The sequence below is a fragment of the Notolabrus celidotus genome, chromosome 4 (assembly GCF_009762535.1).
Source record: "Notolabrus celidotus isolate fNotCel1 chromosome 4, fNotCel1.pri, whole genome shotgun sequence".
Taxonomy (NCBI): domain Eukaryota; kingdom Metazoa; phylum Chordata; class Actinopteri; order Labriformes; family Labridae; genus Notolabrus; species Notolabrus celidotus.
Genome location: NC_048275.1, coordinates 31,757,135 through 31,780,722, shown reverse-complemented (window position 1 = coordinate 31,780,722; position 23,588 = coordinate 31,757,135). Strand labels below are relative to the sequence as shown.

At 39.3% G+C, this 23,588-nt stretch overlaps 1 protein-coding gene across 2 annotated transcripts in view; it reads right to left on the bottom strand.

Annotated features, from left to right (window-relative positions):
- rin2 (Ras and Rab interactor 2) overlaps positions 1-23,588 on the bottom strand; it is a 62,168-nt gene that overhangs the window by 5,597 nt on the left and 32,983 nt on the right. For both annotated transcript variants that reach the window (XM_034682516.1, XM_034682517.1), the window contains exons 5-8: positions 23,091-23,202; positions 19,832-19,904; positions 16,398-16,489; positions 8,002-9,633 (exon numbers count right to left, since the gene is read on the bottom strand). In XM_034682516.1, coding sequence (XP_034538407.1) covers positions 8,002-9,633; positions 16,398-16,489; positions 19,832-19,904; positions 23,091-23,202 — 1,909 coding nt within the window. The remainder of the gene's footprint in view (positions 1-8,001; positions 9,634-16,397; positions 16,490-19,831; positions 19,905-23,090; positions 23,203-23,588) is intronic.

The following is a 23,588-nucleotide window of genomic DNA, read 5'->3' as shown; positions in this document are numbered from 1 at the left end:
CTGTAACCTGCTTGGCTATCTTACAACTGGAAGTGTGTTTTGAGGACATTTCATTCTAGAGTAAATGTGTTAAAGTTAACTTCTCATCCCTCATAGTGTTTGGGACAACTTGGGACAAAACTAAATCAGTCTGGACCTCTTAGCTTCCTGGAAACGGTCAAGGTCAGATCTCTTCCTCTGTTTCCCCTGAACTGTAATCAGTCAAACCTGAGCTCCCAGTTTAACCATCAGAGTGTAGATCAGTCTTCTCTATTGCTGTTTTCAGACTTGCTCTTAAATTTTCCTCTTCCATATGTTTGAATTTACTTTATATCTTATTCTCTTTATTTTTGTTTCTCTCTCAGCCTCTGGCACAAGTGTCTGTTTGCAAATTCAACGCTGTGTTTTTGTCAATTATTGCAATAAAGTTTATTTTGAAAAAAGTTTGCAGTCAGAGGCAAACTTGTAGGCTAAGCTTTTACAACAGTTTTTTGTCTTTTTATCAGCGTGACGAGTAATTGAGCATGTCCACACTATCAACAAATTAGTGAAAGGAATTTACTAGAGAGGGGGATAGAGTTTAACAACACCGGTGTTATATTGAATAGTGTTTCCTATCGAGGATGCAAATAAGAAAGTGGTGTGATACAAAGTAGTTCTGTACTAGCATCTATGGTGGCTGGGAAGTGCAATGCGAATTAACAAAGGATGAAACACTTTTACAAAGTTGGAGACAAATTTACATTTTGGAAAACATTTATACATTTTATAAAACAAAATGAAATTAACAAAACGAAAAAGTGTTTGATCCTTTGTAACTTTGCATTACACACATTGTAAGTATTTCTGTTTATGCCCTGAAAACATTAATAAAAAGCGTAAACTGACAGCTACTGCTATCATTTTGCGCTACACTTGCATTTTTCAACCCAGCAGCTAAACTAGACAGAGCCCCAATCGCATGGTATGTAATATAAATTTCAAAACCCCCCACCCACACATCCTTCACCCGGTAGCAGGGAATACTCCAGGAGATTATCTGCGGCATTTCCACATGAGTACACTCAGACTTTATCCTAAAATGATACTTGATGGCTGGTAGGAAATATGCTGGGTGAAGTTAGGGGGGGAAAAACTCAGCCTTTTGTGTTCACACATGCAACTCACCCAACTGATTTTGGGAAATGCTCAGGATCTCTGTGCATGTCTGAAACGTGTTTCTAACTGTGCTGGTCCAGCTGGGTTGTGTATCCATACATTTACAGTGTCAACAAGAGCTTTTAGAAGCTCAGCTTGTGCAGTCTGACTAACAAAAACCCTGATATCATAATACAGACAGGATGGATGCAGAAAGAGAGGCCAAACCACAGCAATGCTGAATAAGGACCATGTGTGTGTGTGTGCCGTCTGAGTGTGTGTTGCTGACTTTTCTCCAGGAAAGGGTGTAGTCAGCAGTTTTTTAAGCTGAGCACAGTTGCAGACACAGATTTTACTTTCCGCCACAGTTGGATGGCATTCAGCATCTGCCTTTCACATCAATCAGTTCAGTTCAGAGTTGTTTAACTCCTTCTTTGCCAATTTTTTATTCCTTTTTTGAATAAATGATTTTGCAGTGGTAAATCCAGAGCTCAGCATGGACAGATAGCTGTATTTATCAAAGGAGTCAGGTGGCTTTGAGTGGAACGATATAAAGGCTGTTCCTGGTTATCAGATACTTATAATAATCCCAATAGCTAAAATAAACACTTACAGTCATGTATTCTGATCAGGGTCAATCGCCCCCAGAAATGAATTCCAGCTGCATCACATCTCCATGCCTAAGTTATCTACTGGACTGATCTGAAGATAGTTTATTTGAAATACAAATAATGATTGGAACAGGATACAAGTTCAAAAGTGGCAAAACTCCCCTTTGACCACACATTACCTTTGAAGGAACCGAGCAGGGCAGCACATTCCCACTTCCTCATTTAAAGACCGACAGAGAGCTGAACACAGCAGGGCACCGAGCACGTTCAACTGGCATCAGCACAACAAGGGAGGTTTCTTACTGGCACTAATTCTGAGCAGAGGCTGGGTGGATGTACTTGTTTCTCTAAGTATACCAGGATGATACTTTATTAAGTTTCACGACGGTACATTTGTTTGATTAAAAAAACAACCTGTCAATCAAGAAGGACACATTTCCTTCCTAGAACTTCCTTATGAAAGTCTTACTACCTACCTGTGGTTTACTCAAGGAGTCACGTCAGGCCAGACTTTTCACTTCTTTACTTCATTAAAAGACTTTGATACATAAATGGTTATAAAACGAGGGCACTTTCTGCTACGACTTTTCAAAACATCTACAGGATAAATCTTAACAGCAAGTCTGGATGGTTAAAGCCATCAAACAATCACCTTGCTGCATTTGAAATGCAATCCCTCTTCTTCCTCGCAATATCATCCGTTTGTATCACTTCCCTTTTCAGGATGTGAAGGATTCAAGGTGTTTTTGTCACAGGAAAACGAAAAGATCTGCTCAGTTGGGATTTATGTGTCATGCTCCGGCATCCGGCAAAAAGAGAAGTCTTGCGTATCTGATCCGGAGGTTTCAATCATGCTGGATCAGATACACAGCCGGAACACAACTGAACGGATCCAGTGGAAGTTAACACATTGACTAGAATAGAAACCTATCAACTCCAGTGCCGTGACGAATCAGTGATGGACCGGACACAGATGAAGTGGAATTTGGCCGTGAGTCTGCATTGTTGCATTGCCATGTTACTACAGTAGCCCAGAGTGGACAAACCAAAGACCGTCTCTAATAGCTTACTATGAGTAACACATCTACTATAGCTTCTCCTTTGTTGGTTTATCAGTTAGTTGCCATCTACAGCCTCACTGCAAGGTGAGGTCAATACTACACACTGCTTCTAACATGACTGATACAGTTACATTTCATTAGACACTACTGTCACAAAGACTAGTCAATAAACAGACAATGTTGTGTTCAAATGATCAGCTACTGTTTTAGTTATTTCTTTATAAAGGCCAAAAACAGAGCCATCTTTTTCAGGGTGAGAATTTGCTTTCTGAACAAAATACTTCTCCTGGAGCTTCAGTAATTACTGGCCTCCCCACCGGACTGTAAAAGTCATTAACAACAGCAAACTCAGCGCCAACATTCCTCTCTGTGGGTCAGATTTACAGACGTATAAATGAGATCTTTCAAAATGAAGCAGTGTGTTTAAAAAGCCTGTGAGACTGTGAATGGGTTTCCTCCGTGGTCTTATATTTCCATGCCAGAGGAACAGCCAGGAGTGATGGCTGACCTCTTTTAGACATCGATGTCCTGTCCTGGCTTTAAAGTGAATTCATGCACCAGGCTTAAAGTGTCACCTCTCCATGAACGTGTTAGTCAGGATCTCTTGTGTTGTATCACAAACATCAGAAAAGAAGAAAACAAAGAGGAGTCAGGCTGCTTTCTGGCAACTTATCTGCCAAGGACAGCCAAAACAGGCGATCAGACACAAATATACAGCCACCCTTCCCACAAATCAAGGCCTCTTCCCGTCAATATAAACATCCTCCCACCACACATCCTCTCTGATCTTGTTGACAAGTGTTCACATTTCATCATGAAACTTTAACTCCTCACATATATTTAATACTTATTTTATGTAAGCAGACATGTTCACAGTCACAGGTATGTACATAAATGCCCAAAGTCAGACATGTAAACAAAGACTGGTTCTGGTATTAAAAATAGCCTGGTGTTATCTGGAGGAGAAGAACTTCTATCTGTCCTGTCACTGAACCAAGACGCCATCCTGACACGCAGATTGCTTCCCTCCTGTTACACTGATACACACCCTAAAAAAAGCCCCAGTAGTCCTTGAGTCAGTCAAACAAACAAGTATGTCCCGGGACGAGTGTTGAAAGGTCAACAATACTTGATGCTCTTAACATCTAGTAGATTTATCATCGTAGATTAAACGAATGGAATCCACAAACGTGGTAAATGTTGATTATATCAGGGATGTACTGAAGCAGCTTATTTCCTACTCCATTGAATTCAGAGTTACAATAGTCTACAGGTAAGAAAACACTCAAAAAACAGTCCAGATTGAGCACAAAACACTGGATCACAGAGTCTGTGGCTAACAATAGCAGAGCTAGCACCACCAGCCCTCAGCCCCCCTTGCAGGCTAACGTCCACATACCTGAGCTGGTTACTCATTGCTCTGGTCACCGCCTTCATCAACTCAATCTTCTAGATCAAAATGTTGCCAAACCGCATCACACTGTAGGGTTATGGCAGCAGCCATTAACCAGATCTACAGCACCAGCTAGTAGCTAGTTGGCTGCAAAATATGGGTGAAGATGCACAAACATCCCTATTTTATACTTATTTATGCATACAGGGTAATTTATTACGGGATAGCCTAACAATTCTGGTAATGCAGAGATTAAATGTAGTTTTGAGGGTAAGATGAGACGAAATTATCATTGCGGCACCTGAACATTAAATATGAAGATAAAGCCAGCTCCATGTCAGTTTAGCTTAGCAAAAGACTAGCTCACTAATTAGCGCATTATATTCTCATTAAAATAATATGTTTTAAAAAATAATCAAAATTATTATAATGTAAAATTGTTGCTGTATAACTATTTCATTTTTCAAAAGCTTATCTTAAAAAATGTAGTTCCTTTTCTTCTGTGTGGGAGATCTTTGCCTGTTGTTGCTTTGTAGGTAAAATGTTTTAAATGGCAACACTGACCTGACTTTTTGGGGCTGTATGAGCTGCACTGGCTAAACAACTGCTACATCGATGAAAATTAGCAGACTGAGTTTGTCTGGGAGTAAAGTGGAACGTTTGACAGAGAAGCTCTAATAAGAAACTATCAGTTGATTTTGGCGCCCCCTGTGGACAGAGTGGTACCTCATATTTCTTTGCTGATCTTGTCCTGGACAGGTGTAAGAAGTGTTATTTTTTTCTGGTAAAAAGTATCTTCCAATGATTTTTGTAATCATCAGTCTTATTACTCTCTTAACATCCTGTGGAAAATGTGTGCAAAGTCTGTTTCTTTAGCACGCTGTAATTCACTTTGACGGCTACCAGATGGCAGCAGTTAAAGGCTTTAAAACTATAGACATGATTCATCTTACTCTATCTTGTTTCCTTTTGTAGGTCAATAAAAAGCATAATTCTGCTCTGTTTTGTAACCAGCTATAAACTCCTCTCAGGAACTTTCAGGTAAATATTTAGGTTCTCCAAGAAACACTACAGCTCTCCCCCAGGTGCTGATTTTATTATGACACATACACACTCTATGAAGCACCAAAAACAGAGCTCCAGGATGTTGTGTCGGGCTGATGAGAGCCTCACAGTGTGGGATGAGTGGAATACAAGGAACTCTTTTCTGCTCCCCCCCTCCCTGCCTGAACATCCTGAACCCAAACACACACATGGCTGGGTTGCTGAGTGAGAGCTAGACAGGAACAACAACAACAGCAGCATCACCAAAAGCACCCTCTGTGTTTTGAAATGCAGTGGTCCACTCTGAAAATGATGATCTTTTGTTTCAGTCAGTTCTGAAGGTCTACGTTTGATTGGGCTGCATGACTTATTCTGGTATATCAGGCAGGATTCTAGATAGGTGAGCATGTTGTGAGTGATAACATGAGTCATCAGCTGCCGTTGTTTACAATAAATACTGCAGGGCACATTATTTAAAGGTAAAAGGCATGAATAAATAAATGCAGAAGCTAAGTTAAAATGCAAATGATGTGAAGCAGGGGGCTCGCCTCGATCCTCTCGCTCTGATTGGAGCAACGGCTTTTAAAAGACGAGAGTTGTTGGACACACATTCTACAACTTGGCAGACAGTCGCCCCAAACGCATCTGGGCTTCAGACTCTAACATGAAAACACTCTCTGAAGATGCCACAACAAAATATTGCGCAACCATTCCAAGACCTCAAACTGCTTAGGAAGTTCTCGTCCACGTGCAAAAACAGGCCATTCAGAAAAACAGAGAGGAGGAGGGGCAACACACGAGATGACTCATATTTCTGCTTTTTGTCTGAAGGCATTGCACAATTTATAGTTTTTAGTAATTGATATAATTTCACCCTCTTTAATATGAATCATTAAGAATTTGGTGCCATCTTCTAAAAACGCTCTACTGTGTCTGTTGTTCTTCTGTTTTTGTTTGTTGTCGTTATGAATATGTCGTGTTTTAAGTGTGTTTGAAACAAATGTGCCTTTGTTTAAATGTGTTCTTGTCATTTTGATGGCATGTATTAGCACATGCAAATTGAAGACAAATTTCTGTTCTATTCTACTCTATTAAACCAGTCTCTTCTCCCATTTGATAAGTGAAATTTAATTACAAACAACAAAAAAACTTTAAAAAACAACCTAAACAACTAAAATAAAATAATTATTATTATTATTATAAAAAGTATACAATTATAATAATAATAATAATAATAATAATAATAATGATAAAAATCCTGCAATAAAAATAAGAATGATGATACAATAAAAATAAAAAATATAATAATAATGATACACTTAAAATAATAATATTAATAATGATAATAATACTACTATTTAAAAAATAATATAATATAAAAGGTACATATAATAACAATAATAATAATGATAATAATAATAATAATAATAATAATAATAATAAATATATCTGTATATATATATATATAGTATTATAATATATAAGATATAATATAGATCTTGCCTTGTGTTTAGGTTTTTCTGTTATAACTTGATTTCAACACTTCACACTATTTAAAATAATTCTTCAACAAACACATCCTGTGTGCCTGATTACTCCCCTCTGACAAACACTCCATTGTAGCAGATACTCACAGCTAAACTTAAAACCTGTGTTTCCTCTGAAAGAATAGTAGAGGTATCAGAGAAAGTTGCGTTCTGACTTTTAGTCTGTTGTTAGTGACAAGGTTACAAAGCACAGGATCTTACGTGATATAATAATGCAGCCGGAGTGACTTTTATTAGACAGGTGGCATCAATGAAACCTGTTAGCTTTTTCACTGTGAATTAGTTTAAAATCTGTTATTTGCTCTTTTAATACAATTTCCACACAACACATGCCAGCAAGTCCACACCAATATGTAAGGTATAAATAATCCAGACAGATGTGGAGCAGTTCCTGACTTCAGACTTACGGCCCTCTGGTGCAGAGGCCAGCAGAAACAGGTTATTTGAACAGCAGCCTTCCTCCAAAGATAAACCCTTCTTTGTGCTCTCTGTTTACAAGTTTCTCCGTCCAAAGTCTGATGCAGCCACTGAATCTTGGCCTTAATGATTCAGACAGCGCTTCCGGCAGGTGGGTGTATAACGTATGTAGCTGTGTTTGGCTTCACTCTTTTATGTTGCTGCCTGTTGTTGCAAGATTAAATACAGTGGGTGAATTTGCTTCACCTGCCTGTGTTTTCTTTCAAACTGACAGACGTACCAGCACACACAATATCTCACAAGTGAATAAAGTTGTCCTGGTGACTGTGTCTTCACCAGGAAAATATACATAAACAAAACATACATGTACACATCCAGCTTTAGACACGTGAGGAGAAGTTTTCCAATGTCCTCATTGCAAAAATAGTGAAGTGAAACTGCTGCATCTGCATTAAACATGCCGTCTGTGACTTAGTGTTTCCATTAAGAATGATATTTCTCCACCAATACATCACTCATCACACTTCCTGAAAATAATTAATAACTTCTTTGCAAACTTGCACAAAAATGACTTCCACCTCCCTCCAAGTTAGGATCAGGAGAAGGTCAAGACGCTCAAAAGGTAGAAATGTTGAGATGGAGCAATCGCAGTATGTCAGCAGTTTACCAAGCCTTCTGCCCACAACCCACAGACACAATCACTATAATTACAGCATTTACCTGACTGACGCTGAAGCAGCTATTACATTGCAGTACACAATACACCACAGGTACAGAGTTAGAGGGAAGGAACTTTGTCTTTTGGTACTCACCTATCTGGTCTTCAGGAATCAGGCTCTCAATTGGTGGCTCCAGCTCGGAGCTCTGTCGCAGGTAGCTCTTCATCTGAGTGATAAATTGGCGGATAGTCTGCAGCAGCTCCAGTCCACCGGCGTAGCCCTGCCAGGCTTGGGTTCCTGCTCCCTCACCCATGTAGCTCAGATAGTCTTGCACCAGGCAGCCAAAATATGTGCCTCTATCCCGGGACAGTTCCACTACCCTGCGGATCGCCCTCTTCTCAGGCGTCAGCAGCGAGTTGAAAACGCCACTCATCTTGCGCAGGCGTCCTTTCAAAGCTTTCTGCAGGACCAGAGCGCTGGCACTGGGGCGACGTTTCACACGATGATTTGGAGGCACCATGGTCAGATCCTGGTCTTGGTCCTGATCACTCTCCAGGCTCACGCCATAGTCGGGCTCCTCTTCGTCCTCGTCATCCTCATCATCGTCATCCTCCTCCATACTACAGTAGGGCAGGTGGGATGGTGGGATGGATAGGGGGAGGTGGGTGTTGAAGTCAGCCACAGTGGGGGGGCTCGGGTCATGCAGGGGAGGAAGGAAGAAGGCCGAACACTGAGAGAAATCCAGAGAGTCGGAGGAATCTGTGGAAAGGCTCATGTCACTCAACCGCTGGCCACCACCGCTACATTCTTCCCTCGTTTCTTCTTCTCCTCTGGTCAGCTCTGCCACCTTTCTTGTTGTCAACAGGGAAGGATCTGAGGGACTGCTGGAGTCCTGGTTGGGGGTTTTGGAGGAATTTTGCTGAGACAGTTTGGCCCTCAAGAGGGCCTTCTCAATAGTCTGTTCCTCCAGCGCCAAGTGGCACTGAGCATCCTCCAGGCTGGATGACGGTGAGGCTTTAGTCCGACGAGGTGAGGAGGAGAGAGAGGAGAGAGAAATGGGCAGTGAGGGTCGGGGGATGGATATGGGGGAGCTGATGCTGAGCCTCTTGGGAGGAGAGGACGAGGGGCTGATGCTTAGAGAGGAGCCAAGGCGAGAAAGGAGGCTACTGCCTCTCTCTCTCTCCTCCACCTTCTCCTTTGGGACTTTGATCCAAGGGATTTTTTCCGGCATGCTGCGTTGACGAGGGGGTGGACCCGGGCGTCGCTGTGCAAAGTGTGGCGGAGGCGGACGAGGAGGAGGGGACCGTGAAATGCTGTCACTCCGCTTTTGATCGCTGCTGCTCGTTTCACTGGTGTCGTCCTGCACCTCTGTGTTTTCGCTCAAGCTGTGCAAGTTACTTTGATCTGATTGGCCACCCTCACTGTGCTCTGAGCTGCAGACCTGAGGACATCCTCTTTCAGAGTGTTGAGGGTCCTTGTTGTTGGTTTCTTGGCTGTTGCTAACAAGTTCCTCCGTCAGGCCTTGCTTTGAGGGATCTGAAGTGGTGTCGTGGTCTCCCTCAGGTTGGTGAACCTTGATGAAGAGGGGATTGATGAAGCAAAGGGCTCCGTTAGACTGACAACACTCAAGCTCAGATGGGGTGCGAGTTAGAAGCTGAGGGCGCTCTGGGGAGATTGTCAAGGAGACTGATCTTGGTAGAGGCGGCGGCGGTCTGCTGGGTGCAGATACTGCTGCCGATGAGGCTGAACCCTTTCTCCTGTTGCACACCTGAGCATCCCAGAAACCTAAGAGAGACAAAGAGAGAAATATTCTTACTATGCAAAGTTGGCAAGGTGTGATACTAGATTCAAGCACAAAATGTATTATGTCTCTGCTCTTTGTCATCCAAAGGATTATCAAAGCATGAGCCACATTATGAAGCAGTATCAGGATTATCAGCTTGGCCAAATGTGGAGCACAAATGTCCCTGCATTGTCACCTGCTTTGAGACTAAATAGTTTAAAGTTGATTCATCAAAAACCAATACAGCAACCCATCTTGTATTCTCTCACATCAACTGAGCCCATGGGTGAGACACAGAAATGTGCTCAGAGAACACATCATTGACCACATTGGTATCTGCATTAATGAGCAGATACCTGTTACAGAAGTGAGATTAATAACAATGCTGAACTGCTGCCGTTGAAAGATAATGGTCATGGTTGAATGGCTTTTAGCTCCAAATACAACCAATGTGGCTTAAAAGTGAGGGGCCACTACATGCAGTGTTTATTTATCTATTTTATTATTATCATTTTTTTTTTAACATTTCTTATATATTTATTTATTCTTCTTTTTAATATTAATGTATTTATTTTTCATCGTCATTATTATAAATAATTACTTTTCATTTTATACTTTAAATTATTATAATTACTTCAATAATAATAATAATAATTATTATTATTATTATTGATTTTCTTTAATTAATTTATTTATTCTCTTATCTACGTATTTATTGTTGTCTTCAAGTAATTTGACATGAGTCTGGGAATTGTATGCTTTGTATTATATAAATATAATTTTGTAATATATGTACTTGTATAATCTGTATACTCACTTTGTACTATTTTATGGACCATGTCAAATGCCTTTTTTTCTCTTCTATTATTTTTTCTACTCCCTGATATCTCGATTTTTTAGCATTAATAATTTTTTTGTTTCCTTTAAAAAAAAAAACAGAGCTTGCCTGAATTTATTTAAGTTGATCTGCTGCACAGAATGTGTAAAAATTCACATAAACAGAGCTTTGAATTATTATTTTTTAAATACTAAAAATTGAGGGACCACTGCCTGCACAACAATCAGAAACAAGATTACTTCTACACCTAAAAATTGTTTTCCCACAGATTCTGCATCCATATACAGAATGGTTTTAGAGAAAGCAGACAAACATACACATCACTTTGTTTCAACTGCATCACATTGTAGATTCACACATAGCAAAAGCAATAGCCGAATGCCATAGACATATATGGAGCAAAAATAACACATCCTTATGCTCTATGAAAACTGTGAAAAAACTTCACCTTTTGTTTTTAGCAGAGTAAAACTAACAAAATGTCTCCTGCATATCAAACCACATTTTGTGTATGAAGGATGAAACCGAAATTTGCTAAACAACAGTGGCAACAAGCCACTTGTCCTCTTGTCCAATCCAAACAGCCCGATCAAAGTCCTGAAATTATGACTTTCAAAACACCTCTAAAAGCCTCTTGGTATAAAATCAGAGCTGAGGCACAGTTAGAAACTCTAAGCAAATGAGAAAGAGGAAAATAAAATCTAACTACTGTCACAACTTTACACAGAGGCTGTACCAGACAGAGCAAAACAAAACACACAAGCACCAGTCCAAACAATAGCACGCGAGGAACACTCGTACCAGTTACAGATCAGCTCCTTCACACGACTACATAGCACAATAGAGACAGCAACAATACTCACTGTGATCCCAAAGCTCAATGACACACTGCCGAGCTGAGGAGAGTTTAACTTGACTGAATTCTCTGACTTCTGGTGCTGCAGTGGACACACTGCTGTGTCTGCACAAGCTGAAACTCGACTGGTTTCTCTGGCTCACTCACGCTCAATCTGTGTTGTGACTCACTCGTGTTAATGTGTGTGTGGGCGGGCTGTTGGCTCAGTATTCCCGCCTCTGTCCCTCCCTTTCAATTGAAGCTGCATGGCCTCGCTCTCTCTCTCTCTCTCTTTCTGTCCTTCTCTCTCTGACACACAAACAAAAGATTCTTCTATAGCCCTTCTTCTTTACTCTTCTCGACCCTCTTTGTTGTTTATATCTTCACCAGCTAGTGAAACTTTCTCCATGTGCATTACTTTGAACTGTTGTTGACATTGCATAATTAGATAAAGTTTTAATGATAGAGTTTATAAAAAAACAACAACAACCAAAACAATGCCTACATTTCTAATTTGGTGTGATAGATCTTGTTAACTCACGTTTAACATACAAACATGTTAACACAAGTACAGCACAGCAAAACACTGCTGTGAATGGTTTCAACACAGTCAGCACACACACACACACACACACACACACACACACACACACGCACACACACACACACACACACACACACACACACACACACACACACACACACCTAAGACTGAGCGCTGAGAGGAATGTGGTTTGACGTGGCTGATGTCAGAAGTGGGAAAGTCAAGGCTAAGCCAGGGGCAACTTGATGAGAGATGTGGCAACTGAACTGGAGCCAAAAATAGTAAGAGTCAGCACACTGCACAGGAAATAAAGTGGGTCTCTGTGTCTTTGTTCCTTTGGTGACCGGGAATCTTTGAGAAAGTTCATTGTTGGCTGGGCTTTTGATGTGTTTACAGCACAAAGCCAGATGAAACACACATGTACTTGTTATACGCATAGACTGTATAAAACGTGGAGGTAGCCTCAGTGACGTCACCCACTGGTTTCTGGAGAGGAGTTATGAAGCACAACAATGGTGGTCGCCAAGTTGTAAATACTGACTCAGGCTAACTTTCAGCCGACCCAGACACAGACAAAGAGTTGAAGTAAAGAAGTAAAGTCAGACCTTCAACTAGCAGGGAAATAACCTATCTTCCAGCCAAGTCAGCTGCGCCTCTAATTATACCTAATTATTCTAAACTTGTCACCCTCATAACTCCCACTTTCATGAATATAAATCCCTCCTTTGTACAGTGTACAAATAGGGAAATAGGCCATGCAGACGAAAACTGTTTTCCTTGTACCAGACTATGGTTATGTTTGTTTGTCCTGTAAAAACATAGATGTTAATAGGGCTTCCTAAGCTTTTGGAGCTAGCCTCAAGTGGACACTTTGGGTACTGCAGTTTTTGCACTGGGCTTCATTTTTGAAGACGTGAGGTTTCTGTTTGGTTTTATGTTATCACAGACAGTAGATTTGGCCTTGATTTGACTGGTACTGGCGTTCCTTTAAACATGCATAAACACTTCAGCTAGGCCACAAAAGATGTGAAGTATTATCTGAGAGATTGGAAAACAAGAACCAGTCACAGCTCAGTAGTTTGATTCTCAAATATAAATATCCTCATTTGAAATGTCTTTGAGTCAATCTGTTGAAAACTAGTAAGATTTCATCAACATTTTCTTCCAAATACGTCACTTTCCAGTCTAAAATTTTCAGACCTCCTAGTATAACTTCCAGACCATATTTGTTATACTAGCCCAAGACTAGATAAACTGTTTTAAGATGCAACTTTGTGCTACTACTATAATGGGTACTTAACTTTGTTGTTAAGACAGTGGTTATCAATGCAGCAGAGACATTATAAGAGCTGCCACTCAATTGAACTATGGTGGCGGTTACCCTGTAGCTGGGACTTAATTAGTTTTTTTGGCTGTAAAGCCATTTATTACAGGAGAAATGTAATTTATCATTACAGTAATGGCAAAACTAACATTTTATCCCAAAATCACTTGGATTTTTTGCCAAAAACTGGATTGTTTTTTTTATCTGTGATATCTACAATGTTTATTTCACTTCTCCCTGTTTACAAATGCAAAGGGGAACCCATTTAGGAATACCAATGTCCAGAATCTGTTGTTTAAATTGTATTTCAACACACATTTGTAAATTCTTATTTTCGCCTTGACATTTATTTTTTCATGGTGCTATGACTATTTTGGATTTCATCTGACATCCTTTTGGCATACATTCTGATTCGCCTGGTTCTTCTTTAAAAAAAAAGATGGATATTAAATGGTTGTGCTTTATTCCTGTGAGATTAAACATGCTTCATTACACAACACCAGGTGACGAAAAATTTGATAAAAATGCCATAGACCATCTAGGACAAGGCAGAACTCCAGTGTAGGAAATGTGTCTTTTTTTTTAGATGTTATAAAATGTGGAAACATATAGGAGACTTCTTCATGGCCAACAGCATATTTTTGCCCCAGTGCCCCCTGGCACATTTAACCAGCTCTCACAAGCTTTCACATTTTCAGATAATACTTCAACCAACAGCTTTACAATGAACAGAAGAGCATTCAAAAGGCAACACAAAAGATGAAAACATATCTCTTCCACCAAACTGTCATTACAGGTGAGCCACATAACAGGTAATAAAACACCATGAGGACGTCAGAGTCAACAGAACACTCCTCTCATCTGCCCTGGCCATTAATGTTTGCATGTACGTCAGAACAGCCTCTTAGACCAACTATTCACAGCAGCTCACATACACAAAACCCGCCATTGTGTCACATCGCTGAACAGGAAGACTCATGAATGAATGAAAGAAAGAGAAAGAAAAAAGAGAAACATTGAAGACACAAAAGAGGGAACAACAAAGGGACAATGTATGTCTGATGATCATTGGAGACCACATTAAAGACAGGGTTTATCAAGTCACGGTGTGTCATCCGGCACTCTTTGAGAGGCTGTCACGTTGAGGGACAAAAAAAGTCTGGTGGAGTCAGTCGTGAGTTCACATGACGGCTCAGAGCTGAGTCAAAGAAACAGAGATGAATGACCAGAGAGGTCATTGAGTGGGTACAGAAAAAGGAAATGCTGTGGAGGATGACTAAAAAAACACCTACACATTTTTAAGACACTATTTTTGGCTCAGCTAATTCAAGCTATGATTTGGAAACTGAGTAATAAGGGAGGGATAATGTATAGTGAGTGGGTGGTTATGTTAAGCAGAGGAGTCAGCTCATGCTTTTGGAATCCAATCTGCATAACCAACCGCTCACTATCCATTACCCTGCCTATTACCTGAATAACCAACTGAAGACCCCCTCTAAAACGAAATAGCACATCTCAAGGGGTTTATCCCAATAAAACGAATTTCTTCGAAAAAAAAAAGACACGAAGAAGCTGACAAAAAGTATTGATTTAAAGATGCTTTTTGTTTCTGCTGTTGCCTGGATTGCAGGACAGGATGTTGCTCAGCTTTCCCCTATTAAAGATGGTTGGAGCACAGTAGCTTGTCTGTTCCAGCTAACTGTCAATATCTCCCAGCTCTAAAGTCCAGCCTGAGGTGGACACTAACATATCTGCCATGTTTATCAATTTAGTACAGTTTTTTTGCCACAGTGTCAACAGGCAATGGTAAAATATGCCCAATCAATCATCATTGCTGTGGGGTTTTGACCAATCGAGTTATTTCACACAGATGGGTAGATAGTGAAAATAACGTGTATCATTTTTAGACATAACATAGATTCAATGTAGGGCTGGGCGATAATTTGATAATGCTAATTAATTATCATGATATGACTTTTCTCAATATAAATATAACATCACTCCACCCATAACCCTAAGTACTCTTAAAGGGGAGTGCACTACTCAAAACAATACTCTTTAAACTGACACACAGTACAACATTTGTTATATATTTGTTGTAAATTTAAATCAAATTATGCAAATTATCAGAGAAAAATAAGAATCTACAAACTAAAACTTCACAAAAATCTCATCTTACACAAAAGACCTGCTTCCTGTTAGCACCGTTAGAAATAAAGGATTCAAGAAGCCTATCAGAAAACTAAATCCAGACACAAGCTAACAAACCGTCTAGTTTCTTAAACTTTCACTCAGAACCAGAAATCTCCCCTTAAATTTAAATGAAATAATGATTTAATATTTATCGTGAACAATATTGATATCGACTGATACGAAAAATTGTATCTTGATAACATTTTTTCAATATTGCCCAGCTCTAATTCAATGATTATCTCCTGGTATTCATTCCTCTCTTTTAAGAGAAAGAGTTTCTTGCGTCCTCAGTTGTGAGGGGGAAAAAAATACTCCAGAGAATCCCAGCTATTGCTTGACTCCATGCCCAGCTCAGCAATACTGATCTGGGCCTAGCAGAGGCTTTTGTCCCTGGGGATGAGTCTTTAGCGCTGGCATGCCAGTTAATGCTCAGAGCAGAGGGGAATGTGGTTGAGATGGGCTTTACGAGTGTCACGCCTCAGGAAAAAACTCAATTTTTACACATACCAGATGTGGGACGAATGGAAAAAACTCTACTTTTCTGCAAGAGGCTGAGTGAAGAGCAAAACACCGCTCTGCCAAACTGGAGAAGTTTGTCTGCTGATGCAATGAGGTCGATTCATAACAAACACAACAAACAATATTACATCCCCTTCACATATGACCTGTTATATTTTTTATGCTTTTCATGGATTACATGGTAACCCTTTCTTTAGACTCCTCTCTAATGATTGTAACGTCTCTCTGACCAACTAACTGTATAATATTAGAACATATAATGATACACATTCACATGCCTGCTGGAAAGCAAACATTTAGCATGCCATGTTTTCATGCTAAATGCAATTTTTTTCATACTCAAATAATACTTTTGCATATTTGAAAACTGCACATAAAACTTTGCATATATGCTTTAACTTCTTCTGCATACAAATCAAGAACTTTTATCTTCATAGCTCACCTCCAGCCTGCCATCATCCCCCCAAAATGCATGCATGATCCCCAAATAGATACCCCAATGACAGAACCAACCTGCTCCAAGTTTAGCAACCTCCTCGAGATCAGCAGAGGTTCTGGCGGATGCAATGGCCTCTGGGAGCTTCAGCGTAAAGGGCAGTACATCCCTAAGAAAAATAGTGACAAAAGAAATAGGTCAATAGAGAAATGGAAAAGTGAGTACAAGAGGGCAGAGTCACTGAAAAACAAATCCTAAAAGTGTGTGAGTCACTGAGTTGGGAAAGAGGAGCGTGGCTTGGCCTGGGTGTGTGGTGTTGGCTGAACCATATATTCAACCACACAGCCAGAGGGTAATAAGCTCCTCCTCCTGGTGCTTTTTACAGGACCTTTCAAAGCTTAAACACAGACTCAAACTCCCCAGTTAAACAAACCTGAGTGATCCCAGCTGGAAAATACACCTTCTACTGTAATTACAAGAAAACTCAAAGCTGAAAATACCTAAATTGGTCTCACTTGTTACAGCAAAATAGAATAAATGATAAATAAGTAGCTAAAAGACAATAACAAGATGTGAAAGCAGAAAAGAGATATAAGCAGTAAAATAAAAAATTAATAACTCAATCAAGATGAATAAAAGCAATGAAGGCAGTAAATTAGATATTAAGAGAGTAAAACAATCAAAGTAAAATGAAATAGGATAAAAAGTAAAATGATAATAAAGGCAGTAAGAAGACATCAACAACAACGACATCACACAAAAGGAAGTCTATAAAAATGAGTTTTAAGAAGTGATTTAAAAGATGTTACAGATTCTGCCAGCTTTATCTCCTCAGGCAGGTCGTTCAAAAGTCCAGGGGCCCTAATTGAAAATGCTTGATCTCCCTTTAGATTTAAGCCTAGACTTTGGAACAGCCAGAAGGTTCCCACCCGAAGATCTAAGCCAGCCCATACGTGCTTTCAAAGTGATCTGTAAAATCTTAAAATCAATTCTAAAACTAACAGGGAGCCAGCGGAGGGAGGCTAAGACTGGGGTGCTGTGATGTCTTCTGTAAAAACAATGTTAAAATAATGACAGGTCGGTTGTTGAATTCAAGTACTGCCACTGGTGCACACACTCTTGTTTGTCTCTCCTCTTTTACACTGTCACTGTTTATATGCACTGTCATTACAAAATCAATTAAAAGAAATGTGAAACAGAACAACTGGCAACAATATTTTGAAATTGGGTTAAATATAAATAGCTCAAAAGTACCAACTCTGTGTTATTTCGCAACAAACAGCGATAGAAACACAAATATGCAACAGTTGATCAACAAAATGACACTTCATAAATCAGTGCCTCAAAATGTTGAAATCAACCTCTGGTTGCAAAAATAGTCATGTTGTTCGTCAAACTTAAATCCCTCTGAGTGAGGATTCAACAAATCTGACTCCAATTTTTACTATGTATGAGGCCAAATACATCTCTTCCCTGTTGGATTAAAGAAAAGTTCCACTGAAATCAACCAGATGTTTTTGGACAACATCTTGTGCCAATCTCAGAACCCATTGACTTTTGTCTGACCGTGATACAGCCTCTGGGAGCAAGGGCCAAATTTCCATTGGTTGTAGTTAGTGGTCAGGAACTTCCAGCCAACACTTCCCTTCGCTCCAGTCATTATTAACAGTCTGACCAGCTGCAGAGTTAAAAAAAAAGCGTCTAAAGTGGATTATTTCCTGCACCTGCATGCGCATGTCTGATCATGGAGATACATAAAAAGATAATCTTCATCAGATGGTCACTGATAGGTTCTTGGACTGCATTACAACAGATGTTATTCCCCCTTTGTTCTCCACATAGATTGTTTTCCGATATAGAAAAAGTTCCCGGTGAATTCACGTCAAACTCTGACTACAAACAGAAACCAAAACGCTTAAAATATCAAGAGATTCTGCAGCCTGTTATAGATGCAGAGTTTGTTAATATTCAGTCATATTCAGTTAATTTCAAATAACTTCACTAATCTTTTTATGACAAATCTGCATGAAGAATGTACATATCAAGCATAAATAAAAAGTGACATACTGAAAATAAATCATACTTAAAGACAAAATATGAAACAAAGTCTAAAATGAAGAAAAGACTGTTAAAAGCTGGGTGGACTTGTCTCACTGGCAGGTTTTAGGGTGGTGCTGGACAAGCTGGATGCAGACACAAAGGTCTGCAGGTGCTCAATCTGATATACTTACAATGTTGGTTAATTTTGAACACTCATTTTGTTGTTTTATTCTGTAAAGTGTATCTGGATGTCCTCAAGATGTCTTGTATTGCGTTTGTGTATGTGGCTGCTCTGTCTGAAACTTTGTGAACTGTGCTGCTACCCATCTTGGCCAGGACACTCTTAAGTTAATTTCTTATTGGTAACTGGTACCTGAGTATAAAGGTTGGCTGTGCCTGGAGAGTCCTGTTTATGTGTGAACACTATATGAGTATCATTCATGTCAAAGCAGTATTTATAATACAACATGAATTATTCAGGACACCAAATAATGTGCTTGATTCGCTGATTGCAGGTCCTGTTGTGCAGGGCACTGATTCATTTTGTATATGTGATGGTGGAAAGCTGCTCTCTTCTGTATTTACATAAAATGACTAACAGGAATAAATAACAAGAGAGAAACTTAGATGACCACTGTGCAACACATACGAGAGGAGGGAAGGAAATAGTATGTAATTGTATTTTGATCTGTTTTTCCTTTCCTTTTAAAAGTTTATTTGTGTTTATTTTTTGTTTTTATTATGATTATTTTGTTCCCATGATTCCACATAGATATGTGACTAGGTTATGTTGTTTGTTGTTTGTTATTTGACCTTTTTTTTTATTTTTATTTTTTTATTTATTTATTTTTCTTTCTTTCTTTTTGTCCATTAAAGCAGATACAGTATTATTCTATTGTATACAATTCTGCTAATGTATGAATGTTACAAAAGATGAAAAAAGTAATACAATTATAAATCATTAAAATTATTATTACTATTCTTTTGAACTAACAATTGTTTTTATTGATATTGTGATGGTTTTTTTAAGTTGTATTTTTTGGGCATTTTCGCCTTAAAAGGACAGGAGAGCTGAAGAGAGACAGGAAATGTGGGGAGTGGAGAGCGGGGTATGACATGCAGTTGATGGTCGAGGCTGGAATCAAACCTGCGACATCTACGATGAGGGCCATAGCCTCTGTATATGGAGTGCGCGCTTAGTCCGCTAGGCTAACAGCGGCCCAATGATATTGTGTTTTAAGCTTGTACAGCACTTCGGTCAACTGTGGTTGTTTTAAAATGTTCTGTATAAATGAAGTTTGACTTGACTTGATAGACACACACACTTCTACCTCTGATGTAGATCAAGGTATTTTAAAAATGTTTTATTATATACTGTATGTTTTAAACATTTACATGAAACATGACTCACACATTGTCAGTGAGCAGTCATCACAGTAAGTCATTGTAACCACACCAGAGATGAACTCACCTGCTGATGCAGCAAAAAGCAACCAGGCGAAAAAGGTCTGCAAAGCTCAGGCCCGATCCTTCCAGAGAGAAAGCTGTAAGAGAACAAAACGATCAAGACTCAATCTCCCTGAACTGTCACAGGACAAAGCTTGAACATGATTTATTTCATTTATAACAAATGTATAGCCGTATTACTTCATCAAGAACTACAACATCTGTGATATTACATCATGCTGGCTCCTCAACCATGCATCATGTTTCAACTTGTTTCAGCAGCAAGGGGCAAAAAGATAAAGCTGTCGATCACGAAAGTAAAGCAAAGTAATGGTTCATGTTTATATTCTTATCTATATTTGAATCCCTTTAAGGATCACAGAGTCAGATCAGTTCTCTAAGTCTAATTTGAACAATGAGAACAAACAGCAACCACATTTCTCAGATTAATCGCTGTAGAATGAAGGAGACAATCCTGTACCTTTAATTTATGTCATACACACGACAGTATGTTACTGCCAGACAGGTGATCTTTAGCCTGAAGCCTTTATTTATTACCATGACGTTATTTATTGCTCTCGTGTATTGTTCTCTACAGGTGGTAGTAGAGACATTACTAACTCTTCAGTCTACACCTTTCACTCAGCACAAACGAGTAAAGGCAATGATTCACACGCAGGACAAACTCTCTCTCAGTAAGCATTTTGAAATTCCAGTTTAGTGCTGACAAAGAAAGAATGCTGGCACACACAGGTACAAGAGGGAGCGATTCAAAAAGTGATATGCTTGGCTGAAGATGAGGGAAATTCCTGCCGAGGAAAGAAAACATCAAAGAGGAACTATAGTTGAGATATCAATGACCTCAATTGGGTTTGGTGATGCAAGAGGAAGAAGTCAAGTCTTACGATCAACATACATACATGCCAAACACAATACAAGTATATTGAAGCTTTTGGCACATCAAATGAAGGGGACTCTAACTCTTAGACAAAACTTAAAGAGGTCTGGGGTTGGTTTTCATCCCCTTTGCTCCATCAAGCCATGGTTTCTTAAGTTTCTGCTACATCCACTAACCTTTTACAGTCTGGATTGATTTCATGTTTAGTTTCACTCATACTTCCCTGTTTGTACTTTCAGATATAAAACCCCACTCACTGTTTACTTTTCACTTTCAGCTGAATGAGAGCTGCACTCAGTTATTAATGGTGCAATTTTTGTGATTTTCCACAGTGGGCTGGTGGAAAAACTGTCAATCAATATATCGACTCCTATTTTTCTTACAATCAAAATCAGCTTCAACACGTGTTCTTTAAAAGAGAGACAAGTCTCAATGAGCTTCAAGTGTTGGTTGTTTCTATTTCTTCGTTCTGTCACCAAATGGAGATACAGTTGTGTGCAGGCTGTGTCTGTTTAAGCTGACATACAACCACTTTTTAGCTTTGTTAAATAAATTGTGCTTGACTTTTTTTTTAACCTAACCAGGAACATGCCTAGTGATGAAGTTTGTGCAGGTGTTGAAGACAGTTTCACCTGACAGCATCACGGTGTCCTGATTCTGAAGGTTTGATTTGTCGAATCAAAATACAAGTACTAGGGATGTACAGTATGAATGGGAATATTTTCATTTTACCTAATATTCTGATAATCAAAATTGAACAGATAAAAATAGCTGATAAGAATGGTGTATGAGTACTTGGCAACAGGCCTTCAGATTCCAACACTGTAGGTGGAAGTATGCCTTCTGCCATTGATCATAGAGCAGTTAAACAAGCGCAGCCAAGCAAGCTGATGAGAGAATCAACATGGCATCACTAGTGTGGGCATGTTAAACTGTTTGTGAGCGGTCCCATATACAGAGGCTAGAGCCCTTGTCACAGAGGTTGCAGGTTCGATTCCATTCTATTTGCTGTATGTCCTCCCCCTCTCTCTGCTCCCCACGTTTCCTGTCTCTCTTCAGCTGTCCTGTCCATTAAAAGGTGAAAATGCCCAAAAAATACAACTTTAAAAAAAGCGTTTGTGAGGAGGATAATACAGCTGCAATTTGCAAAACATGTTGCCGTGGGATTCCAAGAGGAGGGAAAAAGTCTTCCAGTTTAAACACAATGAATCTGAAAACTCATCATTGCCTTTATGATGTTAAGGAACACAAAGCATGTTGTGAATGTGGGTGTGCTGTTTTTTCTCCTGACTAATAGCGCATTTGGAACCCTGGTATAATCTCCTGAGTATGCTCTGTTTGATGTTTCCACACATATACAGTCTGATTGACAACTACGGAAGTGATTTAAGTTTCATTAAGACTTTAACATTAAAAAGGCAATATTGCAGCACAGGAGTTATCTTTGCAGCCTTCAAAACCATGCGCAGGCAGAGGAGAGGGTGCATGTTGTGCTTAAAGACAGTGGATGCAATATCTCCAAGACTATGGAGCAGTGTGGTGTTAAAATCCTAGGCTGTGTGGCACAAACTTCACAGCGTGTAACAATTTTTTTTTAAAGCAGTTGAAGAGTGAGGTCTGTTCTGTGTTTTTGCATGCACAGTAGTGACCTGAGTTGGTAAGTATAAAATGTTTTATCCACTTAAGCTAACTAAATCTCAGCCTTTTGTGATCATAAACTACACATTATGAAAGTGTTAATTATGACTGCTTTATGAAATACTGAAATGTTAAAAAAATTACCAGGAATCTTATCGGTTTGTCCATCAGGAGATAATTATGGGCTACCCTTGTTGGTTAAAAATCATATTGTTCATCCCTAACATGTACAATAACAAATCTGGATTACAGTCTTTAAAGTCAAACATATTTTGATTGCTCAAACAAATAAAACCATGGTGCAAAATCTCTGTATGGTCTTCTTCTCTCATCCCGTTTAAACCAACATCCTGACATGTTTATTCTGTAATTACCATGTAAGTAGGTTGAAATGATTGGCCTGTATGATAATTGGAGGTTGCAGAACTTACATTTGCGTGACTACATCATAAACTTTCCCAAGAGAAAAATCCAGCCTGCATATTTACACTCGTACAGCAATTCCACCAGTGGAGCTTGGTCAGGTTTTCATTGTTTCCCAAAATCACAACAACCCCTGAGGGGTGGACGTGAACATATCTCGTCTATGTGCATATTTCCTGGTATAAACTGATTACATTTTTTAGCTCTCAAATGTTTTGCATTGCTGAAGGAAGATATTAAAACCTGATTAGCAGCTTAATGACATACAAGGAAAGAAATTCAGAAAAAACACAGATGAAGTATGAGGTAGTTTCCAGACACTCACTGTACTGGCTCTCCTTCACAAGGAAGTCTTTCACAGGAACTTCAGAGTCTTTGTCCATGCGAAGAGATAAAACTTTCCTCTGCAGGCTGCTCGACTTCCTCACCACAAATGTCTGAAAATCAGAGGAGGAAACACCCAGTTAGAACATTTACCTCAGAGCTTCCTGAAGACCGCTACCATCCTGCATGGAATTTTTCTGACTCCGTTTTCTCTTGAGAAGGATCTTTAATGTGGCAAGGAAAGTCCAAAATAATTACAATGAAAGACATGTTAGCATATTCAATATTTGCCACATCATTCAGAGTGTAGATTTCAGCTCCAATATTTTGCTTGGTTTAACAGACTTAAAATACTGTCTTATAATTAGTTAGATGTACTCATAGAATGCCTAGAGGAGGAGGATTAAATGTACAAAAATGACAATTTTAGAAGGATTGGCGATAAGAAGCAGCTTATTATTATCCAAATCAGCTGGAAGTGAGTTTAATATTATGTGTC